Here is a 14,587-nt window from a genome sequence, read left to right as displayed (position 1 = left end):
ATGTTCAACCTCCTGTACAGCCCAAGCCTTGCTCTGATGCAGACAAACCCAGCTTAACTTTCAGCACAACAAATCACAGAAAATCAAGGAGAGATATGACAATAAGACCTTTGCATGACTATCTTCATCTGTAAAGCAGTACTCATTTATCTAGATGTGGTAAAGGATTAACATCTGAAGAATAAATTGCTCTTACTTTTCTAAATGCCTAACACTGATTGCTGTACAGACTGAGGTTTGAACTAAAAGTTATTTTACTAGAATAACCAATGCTTTCTTTCACAACTAAAAGAGATGTAAAAATGTTTTTTGCTGTTTCCCATTTCCTCTGAACATTATTTTTGAAAATATATAAACAAACTGCATTTTCTGTTCAGTAGATAGAGCTCTATGCTCTAGGTACATTTTAATACATGAAAAATGAAGTTTCAACAGAGGACCAGTTCAATGCCATGATGAGAATTACTGCAAGTACTCTGATGTGTGGCCAAAAATATTTTTTCTCTCTTTCATCTCTTGTCAAGAGAGTGATGCTCATTTTTCCCCTCCAGGTGAACTGGAAAAAATCCTTTAATTTTTGGTGCAGCTGTATGCTACAGTGAAAACATCTCAAAGACTTCGCTGAAGGGCACATTGTATGAATTAACAGGCCCCACTGCTGAGTGACTGCAGTGCAGAGCTACATAAATTACATTAGAAGCAAACATTGAACACATGGGGGGGGCAGGAAGCAGGGAGAAGGAAAGTCTCAAGTTTCTTCTTTTTTTTCCACAAAACAGATATGGGCATGTGTGTGAATATGTCTGGGATTCAACAGCTTACTCTTGGTCTGCTTGTAGGTCCAAATGCAAATTCTCTAAGTTGATATCATGGCTCTATCAGCTGCAGTCATTTCCACAGGATGCCTTCAAACTTAGGGGAAAAGGGCAGGAATTGCAAGAAAAATGAAAACCTCTGCTTAACAGTTAAGAAGCTTTAAACACTGTTAATTCTGGCATTTTAAATTGCTTTCTAGTGTGCAGCATACCATCTGCTCTATGGAGAAGGACTAGGGGGTCCTGGTGGACAATAAGTTGTCCATTATGTCTTGGGGGCCAAGAGTGCCAACAGTGTCCTGGACTGCATTGTCAGCAGGTCAGGGAGCTGATCCTGCCCCTCTACTCAGCCCTAGTGAGGCACATCTGGAGTGCTGTGTCCAGTTCTGGGCTACTCAGAGCAAGAGAAACATGAAGCTCCTGAAGTGGTCCATCAGAGGCTGTGGAGATGAAGGGACTGGAGCACCTCCCTGCCGAGGAAAGGCTGAGGGAGCTGGGCCTGTTCAGGCTGGAGAAGAGGGGACCTCACCCATGTCTGTCTGTGTATGCAGGGAGGTGTCAGAGGATGGACCAGGCTCTGGTCAGTGCTGCCAGTAGGATGAGAGGCAATGGGTAGGAACTGATGCACAGGAAGTTCCACTTGAATATGAGGACGAACTTCTTTACAATGCAGATGAGTGAACACTGGAACATGCTGGCCAGAGAGGGTGTAGAGAATATCCCTGGAGATATTCCAGAAACATCTGGACACAGTCCTGTGCCATGCGCTCTAAGATGACCCTGCCTAAGCAGGGAGGTTGGAAGAGATGACCCATGTGGTCCTTTCCAATCTTTCCCATTATGCAATTCTATGATCATGCATATACCTGTGGAAAACCCTGGAAGCAATTAAAATATTTTTTAAGAGATAATCACTTAAATAAATAAATCTCTATATGAAGAACTTCAGAGTGTCCCAGAGATACTTTGACTTGTAGGTAGATGCGATAACCATCCAGCAGCAAACATAATTATTTATAAACAGTGGATTAATTCAACTGTCAAGAAAACTAAAAGCCCTTAGTTCACCAAAATTTCCAGATATTTTCTTCATTAGGGCAAATGATACATTCCTAAATCAAGACCTATAGCTTGTTACACTTCAAAAGCAGAAAGTCCTGAAAGAGGGGGGAGTTTAACAGCAACCAAAACTCAGTGGAGTGGAAAACCCAGACTGCTCCACAATCTTCATTCCAGCTCATATCAAAATTCCCAAGGAAGAACCTTTCTTTCCTCCTGCAAAGCCTGGCAGAACAGCTACTCAAGCCACCACATAAATGGCTTTTGCAATATAGCCTGAAGTCCATCAAGCTCACATTGTGCAAAACTTTCCAGACACCTCCTTTTAACATTAAAGCTGTTCCAGCTGGAGATTTCCCACCACCCTCAGGCCAAGTTAGCTGCTGTGCTCATGCTTTCTGTCACCAGTTGTGCTAAGCTTGTTCTGATGCTTCTACTTCATCCCCTATCCCACTTCCCATTGCACAACTCATGCTACCCAGCTATTTGCTTGCAAAGCAGAAAAGTCTAGGCTTTATTAGTTTAATAGGCAAGTTACTGGCAGTGAACAGAAATCTTGTTCAAATGTACACTGCAAAGGAAGAAAAAAAACCAAACCACAGTTTGTTAACACGTTCTCTTGAGCCCAAACTATCTGCTATATGTATCCAAGATTAAATTAGGACTTCAATATCTATGAAACATGAATCTTAACGGCAGCAATTGTGGACTGAACAGACACCTTGTTCCCTTCCAGTAACACTATTTACCTTGAACATGCAAGTGACCCAGTACCAGAAAGACACATTGCATTTTTCTGTGTGTTAAAAACCTATTATTTCCTTCACAGCCCTTATCACCGTGAAGTGGGTTTTGCACTGTTGTGCATCAATGTCTTCTTACCATTACAGCAATCACAGATGTTAATTCAAAGTCATTATTTAAGGCCCCAATCAGAAATAAATAGCCATGAATTTCCCTGTAGGATTTTTTTCTACAATTCATTCAACTCATTTCCCTCAGTGAGTGTCTCTCAACTGACACTGCTTTCTTTGGGGGAAAACAGCCAATCATATAAGCCTCGCTAAGAAAATATTCCGTTGAAACACATGTCGTTCAGAGCTCAGCCCTAATTCATCATTCTGTGTCTCAGCAACTGTTTGTTTGGGTTTTTTTATTAAGCCAAAGAGATTCCATCCTTTTTACAGAAAGTAAAAAGTGGAACAGTTTGATCCCTGACCTGCCAGCAGCTCCCTAACGGCTCTAGGAATCCAAGTTTCTACAGGAAAATAAAGTCCTCTGTCTTTGCCAACAATCTGAGAAAAACACCTCAGTAATATATGTTGTCTTTAATTTACGCAGATGCTTTCTGAACCCAATGTTGCTGCCACATTAGATGGTGAGCTATAAACAAACTGCTTTAATAGCTAGAAATATTCTAACTTCCAGTCTAATTGATTCATGAGTAGTCAGGATACTTTTTTTTTTCCTTTTATGAAACAGTACAGTTACAGTTTAGTTAGCTCTTCTCTGCTGTGGTTTGCTCCTTGTGTTATTTTCCATTGGGCTAATGAGGACAAACCAACAAAATCCAGAGAGACACACACAGGACCCTACTCTACAAGAGATTGTTCTTCTGTTTTTGCTGGCAGCTTATCCTACTGCTCAGATGGTACGAGGTTCAGGGAACAGACAACTTGAATTTGCCATTGTTTGCCTCATACACATTACTACTTCTCTGTTCTAGATGACTTAAAATAATCAATTCGTGTCTTCTTCACAACGTCTCTAAGATTCAGGCAGTCAGACCTCTCTCTTCTCAGCTATTTTTTTAACTGATTATGCCCAGTTCCTTAGTTCTTCCTATCAGGTATCACTTCCTTAACATTTTAACATTTTTGTTGGGTTCACCCCTTCTCCTGGTACCTTCTTCCCGCTCATCTACTGGCAAAAGATAAAGTCTGGTTTCCTCTACTTCATGTTATCAGTATATAAATGAAGAATACTGCCTGGTTTTCATTCCAGGGCAACATAATTTCATTACACTGACTCATGATTTTTGGAGATTCAGACCTCTGAACTCTCAGCTCAATTTCAGTTGTCACACACTACATACCACTCAAATCTTGAAATGATAAGACAGATGGCAGAAGATTTTAAGGGCTCTTTAATGCCACAAATTGTAGTTGACGTGAGACAGGTGGGACCATCACAACTAGCACAAAAAATGAAGAATCAGGTATTCAGCTAATTTTAAGATTACAATTATATAATTCATTTATTATTAATATAATAATTGGATTGTGGTATCAAATGGTCCCAGCTGCTGCGCTAGGCATTGCACAAGCTAAGGACTGAGCGCAGTCTTAGCAGAAATTACATTAGTTGTGAAGGAAAAAACCAGCAGCACCAAAAGGGGAATTGATTTGTCTGAGGTGCCACACTGAGCCTGTAATAGCACTTAGACTGAAGCCAGTTTCCTGACCTCCAGTAGTCTTTTAGCTAAAGTACACCACTACTCATATCAGGATATTTTTAAAAGCTGTAGTATTATTAAATGTTGGTGTCGATTTTAGCAAGCTACTTACAATAGCCAATACTGTAATGACAGTGAGTTAAAAAATTTCTTATCCAGAAATGCAAATTTCTTCGAGTTTGTGAAGCAACAAGCAAAAAAATCCCATAAGTAAAACAGCCTCTGAAAATTATTACAGGCTATTTCTAGCTTAAGAAGGAAAAGTCTTGTTAATTAAGAGTTCCTCATAAGGAATACAATCCTCAGATTCCATCTGATTTATCCTTTAAATCCTCAGATTTATTCAGCCTTAATAAACCATCATGATTTTAATTTTCATGGTTTGTTGCCTCCTAATTTTATCAGTTCCAGGGCTGATAAAACGTTTAATGTATGAAGTTATCAGCAAGTCATTTCTTGCTGCAATTACAGATTATGAATTCAATCCTGAAAGCTGATCATGTGCAACTTGTTCTGAAATTCAGGAACTCCAAAGATCTGGCAAAAGGGCTGTTGAAGTTATCTGGACTCTAGCTGGCTTAATATACATCACTTATCAACAGAACTTAAATCCTTTCATAACCTCAGTATATCTCTGCCAGCTACAAAAGTACCAATAAACCACAAAAGATAGACAGATCCAAAGCTTTCTTCCCAATTAAAAAAAAATTCCTTCCAAAACATGACACTGTTTCCTAGGTCCGGTTGATACAACCTCAAGCTACAGTGGCGTCAGACAAAGGAGAAAATATAAGCAATTTTTTTTCTATTGCTCCTCCCTTGGCACTAAACAATGGCTAATAATGATTGTGGTGAAATCAGCAATATGATGTAGAGGTGCCATTTATGAACTGCTAAGGAAGGCACACACTGATCAGAATAGTTTTCATCACTGGTATGCCATGTTATGTGAGGGAACTGGGGGCACCAAGCAAGTAAGCAACGTGCTTTTACTTATGGTATCTTCAGGCCAGTTATAAAAGAGAATATCCCTTCATGATCAAAGGGATATTGAGCAATACAAAGCAATTGGAGGGAAGACTATGTCAAACCTTTCATTTGTAGAACACCTGAAAGAAACAATGTGCTAACATTGGCATTTTGAATGTTCTCCTGTGAAAACTGCCATATAAAATGATACTTTGAATGCTATTTAAAGGCAATTTCTACTGTATCAGATTTGCATGTAAATAAAGCTCTGAAAATAAAATGTATTTGAAAAGGAAATAATGTGCAATCAGGCAACTATTTCTCTTCATGAGTTAGCAGTATTATTGTATTATGCTTCTAAAGAAAAAATTAGGTCCTGCTAAAGAAAAAATTACTATCTTTTAATCTGCGGAGTTTTCACATGTACAGCATAGATTCCCTCTAGCAATCAGCACTGCTGCAGGTATTGCATGTTTATCAAATGTGTGCAAAATTGGCAACTTACTTAGACAGAGATTTTGTGCAGCTGGTGTTATGATACTGTGGGGTAGGACTCTACAGAGCAATGCTGGTATCATAATTGGCTTCCACAAAAGCACATTAATGCAGGCTACCAGATAAAAGTGGGTCAGCTTCCACTCACCAGGCAGTTTCGAATGAAAGGCCAAACTATACTGAAAAGAAAAAATGTGTGTGGAAGGCATTAGGTACTAGGATAAATGTTTTTATATTTCATGTGCGAAGAGCTCATCTCTTTTAAATCCTTGAATATGAATGCTGAACTGCTCTTTCATCTGATTCTACAGTCACCCTTTGTTGGACGCAAATAACTAACACAGACCAAACCCTAATAACTGAAAAAGAAAACATGGCGACACACAGATTCCCATTGCTCTCAGAAGAATTTACATATATCAGTGGTGCCAAAAAAATTCCACATGATGGACTGTGAAACAAGGTTTTAGACACCATGAATAGCCTCATCTCCATGATCTTGGTACTCTCTTATCAAAACAATTATAGGTTAAGGAGGGTGACAGAGATTTTCAAAGATCATTTTGTGGCAATAGACCTGTATTCACAAACTTGCACGCTCACAAAGCAGAATTTCAAATTCTCCATCATACATTCAAAGCTTTATTTACTTCTCCTTTCTTTACCTCTTCTTTAAGTTCTGTCCTTGTCTCTTGTCCTTCACACCCTTCTGAGTCTTTGTCCTCCATTTGTGCTTCCTGTCTCCTGCTCACACTTCAGATTCCCTTCGACTGCTCAGATTTCTCTGTGCATGGAATAGTGAGTCCCCAAAACTTGTTTAAGTCAAAAGAAAGAGTCCCAATGACTTCAGCAAACTTTCAACTAATTCTGACCTGGATGTGTCACTATCTTTGCATCAGGATATGAAAATGCACTTTTTGTACTGAATACTCCAGGTACTGTTAAATAGAGTGTCCTGCAGCATCAGAAGACATCTGCTAAATAACCGTTGCATCTGCATAACATCAACTCCCCAAGGCAGTGGTATGTTATTAATTTGGGCTCATTCTACTTACTATGTAGAGCTGTGAACAGCACCAGCAAACAGACAACACCCATTTGTCATTTGAGAAGTTAGTCTTGCTTCACTCTGAAGAGATTTTTGGGTGCACCCATATTTAGACACAATTTATCCTCAAATAAGCAAGTTTATCTCCCACTAGTCCTATTGTCTAGACAGACTACTAAGACATATTTTCTAGAGTAGAGGTTAGATGGATTGAGACTCCTTTGAGAGCCCTTCACAGACTTTAATTGACTTGACTGTTTGGCAATTTTTCCTGATGTCCAGTGTAAATTCCTTTTTTTGCTCAATTTCATCCTATCATTTCCAATTATGCCTGACCAAACTGCTCAAAACAATTCTCCTCTCTGTCTCCTGACAATAAGGATGCAGCACAAGCATCTCTTATTAGCACATCTATCCTTCAGAATTTATTGGCAGTTTTGACTATGGAGTTGACATTTCATACCCACTTCTTAAAGAGGTCAAAGATATTTTATCATCCGTGGAAGAAAACATAAGCCTGTGAATGTGTGTAGACATTACACGACCTTCCCCCTTTCTTCCACAATTGAAACGTGGTAGTTAGAGTAAGAAAGCCTGAATGTAGCTAAGTTACCTTATGCAAAGACAAAGACTCAGTGACAACATGGACTTGGAAAGTCTCTCTTCCCTCTGTTCTTACAGTAATGTTCAAAATAACTGGGAGGACAAAGACAGAAAGCTGAAACATCTCTTGAAGAGAAAATAGTGATGGAAAAGAAAAGCTGTATTTCCCCATACTACTTACTGGATGATGTCGTAGTAGAAACAATAACTTTTCCTCCAGTTCCTCAAATAACATTGCAAATTCATAAAACAACAGATTTCTCCCATTCAGCTAAAATTTCAGCTCAAGACTTCTGGTAACAATAAGCTACTACATATAGTATTCCTTTAAGTTTAGTATTTTTACGAAGAACAGGACGCTAAAATCACTCTGTATACTAAGTCTGACATAGAAGCCACAGGAAGAAAAGAACATCTGGAAAATTCTTATGCATATAAACTGGATCCAAACACCTAAGGAACAATGGATTTATTTCACAGGTGCACTAAACTACATGATCAGTAGAGCCAGAAGTATGGAGTCTGGCCTTTGACAGTAAAAAATGAACTACTGCAGCCTAAGTAACCCCTTACTGACTATAGCCTTGGTAAGTCATATCCTGTCTGCAAGAATAGCTCTATTCCACAGACTAACTTCCCTTGACAGCCCTCTGGGCTGCCGGGATATGAGGTAATGCCAGTGTAGTAACAGACACATTAGCATGTGGACCCAGTTACCCTCACCCCTTTGTCCACAGAATGTGTTATAGTCCTTGGAAAGGAGTTCTCTGACCCATACCTGGATGAGAGAGCAATAACACAGAGTCAATTTTGCCAAGAGTGGTGAATTCTCTGGAGATAGCTATGCTATGCCTTGGCACTGCTCTGGTAAATTTGCAAGATCCTCTCCTGTGCGTGTCAAGATCATGTATTGATACTACCCTATTTTTTTTCCCCCATTAATTTCTTCTCTGTAACTTGTATCTAAATTGTCATATCTGCCCAGAACAGTTATGCAACAAGGGAAATGACACACAATCAATTAGCTTTATGCCCATATACACACAGACTGCCTCCAGTCATAACTGCACGTGTGTTTTCCAAGTGTGTTTTTGTTAAGAGGAGGTGTATATATATTGAGTTAACAGAATGTTAGTTTCCCATTACTATATGTAATTCTAAATAACAACAACAAAATGAATTAAAAAGAGAATTCAAAGCAAAGCAAGCTGTATGTATTTGAAGAAGGCCAGTCTGTTAGGTACAGTGTAGCTTCTCATTGCTAATGAATCCCACATCACATTCTCTTTGGGGAATAAAACATTAAAACAGCCTAGGTGGTTTTCTTAACAGTAGTCAGGAATCAATGCAGAACACTTGAATCAGCAATTTCCTGACTGGCAGTCAATCTCATAAATGCTGTAACAAAGCTTTGAGCAAAGGCCACAGAATGAGCCATTTGATTCATATGCTGGCATTGATGATGAGGTGAAGGACATTGACACAGTGAAGGTGTTGAGCTTAGCCCAATTATAACTGCTTACTTGCAGTCAGTGGTAACAATGCCTACCTGGCCAAGCTGTTCACAAGCTGTTTGATACTCAGCTCGCTGACAGAGATCTTTCACGCGCTGGTATTTGGGTAGAAAGTTTTCTTCTTGGGCATCTACCTTCTCATTCTCCCTTTTATGCAGCAGTTTACTGGAAAAGAAAAAAAAGTATTTTTACATTAATATTAACTCCAAGATAAAAATACAGTTTGCTGAAAAGACTCAGAGGAGTAGTTATTTTCCAAGTCCATACCATCTCTAGTAGCCAAAACTTAGCAGTCCAGTAGAAACTAGCATTTAGCCTGTCCAATAACACACAAGTTACTCATGTCATGCTCTCAGGGAGCATACAAAAACACATAAAATCAAGACAGTGTGTTACATGCCTGAGTGACAGGCAGTGACAACAGTCAATATAGAGAGACCACATCTCATTCTACAGGGCTGCACTTTGCAAACCCCTCACTCTCCCATTTATGTATTAAGGCAGAGGTGCAGAGGGAATGGCCAGCAGATGAAGATGCAGAGAGGAAGGGTTGTTCATAATCCCATGATACAAGCAGGAGGGTGGGGAGCAGCAGCTGAAAGCAAATTGGGATGCCTTCCCATCTCTCAATCTAAGTAAACTCCCCTTCCCCCACCACAGCAGCGTGTTCATGCAGGTTGTAGGCAAAGGCCATGCATTCCGTCCAATCACACAATCACTGCCACTAGGCATACTGCAGCCATGTCCCTGCTGACACAGCTAAATGGCTTTACACTGTGGTGGAGTGCTGCTTTGGCTTTAGCTATTCAATATCCTTCTATTTAAAAAGATTGGGCTTTGTGATTCACACTTTCCTTACCCTCTTTCCACTAGGAACGAGTCTCTCCACACCTTCATCTTTTTCTTTAAATGAAACCTAGGAGGAAACAAGGAGAGGAAGAAGCAATTCCCACAAAACCAGTAACCAAGTTATGCCCCAGTTTTCTCTCCCACCCCTAATTCCAACAAGAAATGTGCCACATAACTGCACAAGAGGACATTCAGCTCTATGAAGCAGGGACATATGCCTCTCCACTGAAAACAATAGGATATATTTTTCTCACGGGGACAAAATCCACAACAGGTTTATGCAGTACAACTTCTTCAACATAAGCATGTTTAAGGCATGAGGCATTAACTGAATTGTCTTGTTCACAAAGGATCACAAATTAAATCAGGTCTTCCTGACTCAAATTTGGGCTCTTAACCTGCATCTACCCACAAAGTATCCTATTCTAAAGCAGCTGCTCCTTTCCCGCTTTCCCTCCACCCAGCTACTTGTAAAGCAAATAGTTCTCCTTCCCTGATTTTCTCTTGCAAGCATTCTCTAGCCAGTCTAATTCTCTTCCTCAGTCTTTTTCCAATGAAAGTATGGATGGAAAGTCTTAAATAATAATTGCAGTTTTTACTGCGAGTCTGTCTTTATATTATAGTCTGACACACAATCAACACCGTCAATTATTTTACTATTTATTCAATATGAAATGCTTTGCTACAAATGATGCCACAGAGACATTTAAAATCTGTAACTCACATAGCTGAAGACTTTCATGTGTAGCCCTCTTACTTCTACACAGACTACATTTAGTATATACAGATACCACATATGCCATACATCTAGAATATGAATGTGCCAAAATGAAAATAAATGACTGAAGTGAGTTGTATATGCCGAATAGTCTTCAGACTTTCCAGTGAATGATGTACTCAGACAGATGGTGGTTTTCTTATATTTTCCTTTAAATTTTCTTTCTGCATGCTGCTGAACACCTGTTCAGTCTTGCAAAAACACATGCATGTTTCCATGCAACATTTCCATTTCTTACCTATTGACTGGTCTCTCAGAATCCAGCAGCTTTAGAATGGATTTACCATCCATATCAGATGGAATATCCAATCCAGCAATATCTAGAATTGTGGGTGCAAGATCAATATTCAACACAATGTGAGGATTCCTGAAAAAAACATAGGAGAACACAGTTTAAAGTCTATACAATAATACCAAGCAACTCCAGCTTCCACAGAGTCCAAGGATCTGAAAAGTCTTATTTTGTGACACCTGCAAATAAAAGAGGACACAATCTGATTCCTTTCCATGATGGAAATTAACATATAATACATAGATAAGTTGCATAACCTCAAGGGGACTAATACAAATATTTTAAACTTTAGCATAGAGCATTTTTGAGAAAGAAAAGTAGTTCATAAGGCAAAGTTAGTTAATTTTTGCAAAAGACAGTTTAAAAAGCATTAGAAAAACTGTTTGGGTGTCTTACAGAATCAAAATGACTGCCAAATATGTTAATGACTTTCTTAAAAAGTAGATTTGGCAGGTAGCACGTGCTTTACCTGTTTCGAAATCTGGTATAGAAATGAGTACCTCAGTTCCTATCACAGTAGGCATGTTCTGAAGAGAACATGAGAAATGTATTGCTAGGCACTAGTGAAAACTAAAAGTGACTGCTAATTTACAGTGTGAGACATAAAAAGGAAAGGGATGAAAAAAAAAGCAGCATGGGGGAAACAGTTATGAAGAAAAAAAGAGAAAAAAATAACAGCTTTAACTAAAATGATCTTTCAAAGGGCACACATTTGCACATTCTGCAAAAACTTATGAACAGCCACCCTCTGGTACTTTGCAGAGTACGGCATATGCTCCTCAGCCACCGCAGTTAACAATACATCTGAATTCAAACTGACTTCGGATTTGGTTAAAACACTAGCATTAACTCCCAAGTAGTATGTTAGCTTCTATCCCCAAACCCACTGAACTGTCACAGCTAAATATGAGTTAATATATCAGAGCATCTGGCTCTGACAGATGAACTCATATCCATCCAGCCCAGAATTCAGTAGCTAAATGAATACCCAAAATTTTTAATCATGTGATTTGGTTTTACTGTAGGTCTGCTTTTGCAGAAGTGTTTTCTGTTTATGTTCACAGAATCACAGAGTATCCTGAGCTGGAAAGGACCTACAAGGATCTCTGAGTCCAACTTGTGGCCCTGCACAGGACAGCCACAAGAATCCCAACACGTGCCTGAAAGCATTGTCCAAAATGCTTCTTCAGCTCCGGCAGGTTCAGTGCCAAGACTGCTTCTCCCAGCAGCCTGTCCCAGTGCCTGAACATCCTCTGCAAGAAGAGCATTTTCCCAATATCCAACCTAAACCTCCCCTGCCAGAACTTCATGCTGTTCCCTTGAGTCCTGTCACTAGTCACCAGAGAGAAGGTGTTGGTGCCTATCCCTTTGTTTCTCCTTAAGAGGAAGTTGTATACTGCTATGGGGTCTCCCCTCCCCTCAGTCTCCTCCAGTCTGAAAAAGCCAAGTGACCTCAGCTGCACCTCACAAGGCTCCAGGCCTATCACCATCTTCATAGCCTCCTTTGGATGCTCTCTAAATAGCTTTATATCCTTCTAATACTGTAGTGCCCCAAACTGCACCCAGAACTCAAGCTGAGGCTGCCCCAGAGCAGAGCAGAGCAGGACAATCCCCTCCCTTGCCTGGCCAGCAATGCTGGGCCTGGTGCTCCCCAGGACACGGTTGGCCCTCCTGGCTTCCAGGGCAGTGCTGACTCTCATTCGACTTTCTGTCGACCAGGATCCCCCAGTCCCTTTCCAAAGCTGGTCTCCAGCCTCTCTCTCCCCAGAGTCTGTCTGTATCTCCAGGGTTGCCCTGTTGCAGGTGAAGATTCCAAAACTTGCCCTTGTTAAACTTCAGAGAGCTGATGATTGCCCATCTCTCTAATTTGTCAGTGTGTCTCTGCAGGGCCTCTCTGCCTTTGCGAGGGTCGACAGCTCCTCCCAATTTAGTATCATCAGCAAATTTACTTCATATTCCTTCATGTCCTGCACCCCAGTTGTTCATTACATTAAATCTTAAAAACTCATTTCAACCATGTCTATGATAGTGTTGAAGTCGAATGCGCAATTACTCACAATATTACATATATGAATACTGTTTATCAGCCGTGTGCTATTGCTTTTCCTTACTTCTTTGGAAAACAAGGATTAAAAAATCACAACAGACCCTCCATTTCTTGAAAGTGGGGAAAAATAATAACATGAGCATACTGCTACACAAACAGTGTTCTACAGCACTGAGCATAAAGAATCACCATGTTATGACCAGCAGGCACAAAGGAAGGATGGGACCAGATGGACTGCAATACATGTCAGTGCAGAATTCCAGCTCAGAATACAGGACAGAAGAAAGCTGCTAAATTCACACTATTTAATGAGATACTATTTTAAAATTACTACATCTTTGACTGAGCAAGCAAACAGGCACTGACAAGAGCATAGGTGATGAATTAAATTGATGTATGCGATTTGATTTTAATTACTGATAATTATGATGTAGCATATTTAGTAACAGAAATGAGAGGTTAGTAATCAATCACTTGCTACAGTGATTGATATTAAAATTTCCCTGGTATCCAAAGGGAGTCATGACAATGATTCTGCAGGAAAAACATAAGGTTCACGCAAAACACAGATGACAGAAGTTCTACCATAAAAGAAAATCAGGCTGAAAGGGAAGATCAATTTATTATCTGATGTATTCCCTCTCCAAGGTGTTTTACCCTGTTCTTCCTATTTGCTCTACTGTGACAAGCTCTGTTCTGTTAAGACTGTCAGGCTGACTATTCCAATTCTAACAGAAAGATGTTTTCATCTTTGGAAGTCTGAAAAATAAAATTCAGTGGGAAGGTTTCAGAGCTTTTGTGGATATCTGTGTGTAAGGATCCTTGAACTACCATAGACACAATGTGGCTGGTCTCTAGCACTATGTTGCAGAAGCACTAGCTCAGTCACTTGGGCCATGTTAGCACTGACTCTCTAGGAAGGCCAAAAACTGCAGACAAAGGGAAAGAGAGCAGGTTTGTAGAAGGCTATTCCAGCTCATTTGAAATTCTGGGCTGCTGCAGACAAAACTCTTTCAGTGCCAAGGTAGTATGTTTAATCCCAACTGAGGAATCTCTCCCTGCTCTTTAAAGAATATTATTTTTTTCACATGCACAACTGCTGAAAATAAATTAGAAACACAGTGTAATATCTACAGAATTTAACATTTTTCTGCCTGCAGATAACGTGAATCAGTGAATTTAACCAGCATACAGAATGAGATTTTTTTTATAACTATTTGCTATCATATTACACATTAGATGCATTCCTCTGCAGTAAAGAAAAAATTGTGTGTGGAAGACTGTGTGTGTTAATTATGCTAAAACATGCACACTGATACGACTATTAGGCAGCAATTTATGGCACTCTGTCCAACATCATTACTTAAGTGCAAATATTTGCTATCCAAAATAATTGCTTAGAAAGTGTATTTGCTTAATTTTTTAGCTGATCAAAGCTACCATTTCAATTAACAGTCATACTCTGCATGCTTTGTGTGCATCTGACAAACAGGCCTAACCACATAGCCCCAAAGAACGAGCCAGAAAGAATATTTTGTGGATGATAGTATATGAACTGATCATTATAAATTGAAACAAGTGACTCCAATGTTCACCAATAATTATCTACTATGGCATTATACAGTATATTTTTTAACTTTAAAATGACAGTTACATGTATAAT

At 39.5% G+C, this 14,587-nt stretch overlaps 1 protein-coding gene across 1 annotated transcript in view; it reads right to left on the bottom strand.

Annotated features, from left to right (window-relative positions):
* Positions 1–14,587, bottom strand: part of SULF2 (sulfatase 2) — a gene marked incomplete at its 3' end in the record, with an annotated part of 58,545 nt that overhangs the window by 18,844 nt on the left and 25,114 nt on the right. Inside the window, exons 7-9 of the mRNA XM_082292844.1 lie at positions 10,824–10,952; positions 9,818–9,874; positions 8,994–9,123 (exon numbers count right to left, since the gene is read on the bottom strand). Of these exons, the coding sequence (XP_082148970.1) occupies positions 8,994–9,123; positions 9,818–9,874; positions 10,824–10,952 (316 nt within the window). The remainder of the gene's footprint in view (positions 1–8,993; positions 9,124–9,817; positions 9,875–10,823; positions 10,953–14,587) is intronic.

Source organism: Coloeus monedula (assembly GCF_965178545.1).
Source record: "Coloeus monedula genome assembly, chromosome: 17".
In the NCBI taxonomy this organism is placed as follows: Eukaryota; Metazoa; Chordata; class Aves; order Passeriformes; family Corvidae; genus Coloeus; species Coloeus monedula.
Note: the sequence above shows the minus strand (reverse complement) of the source record. Positions and strands in the feature narration are given on the sequence as shown.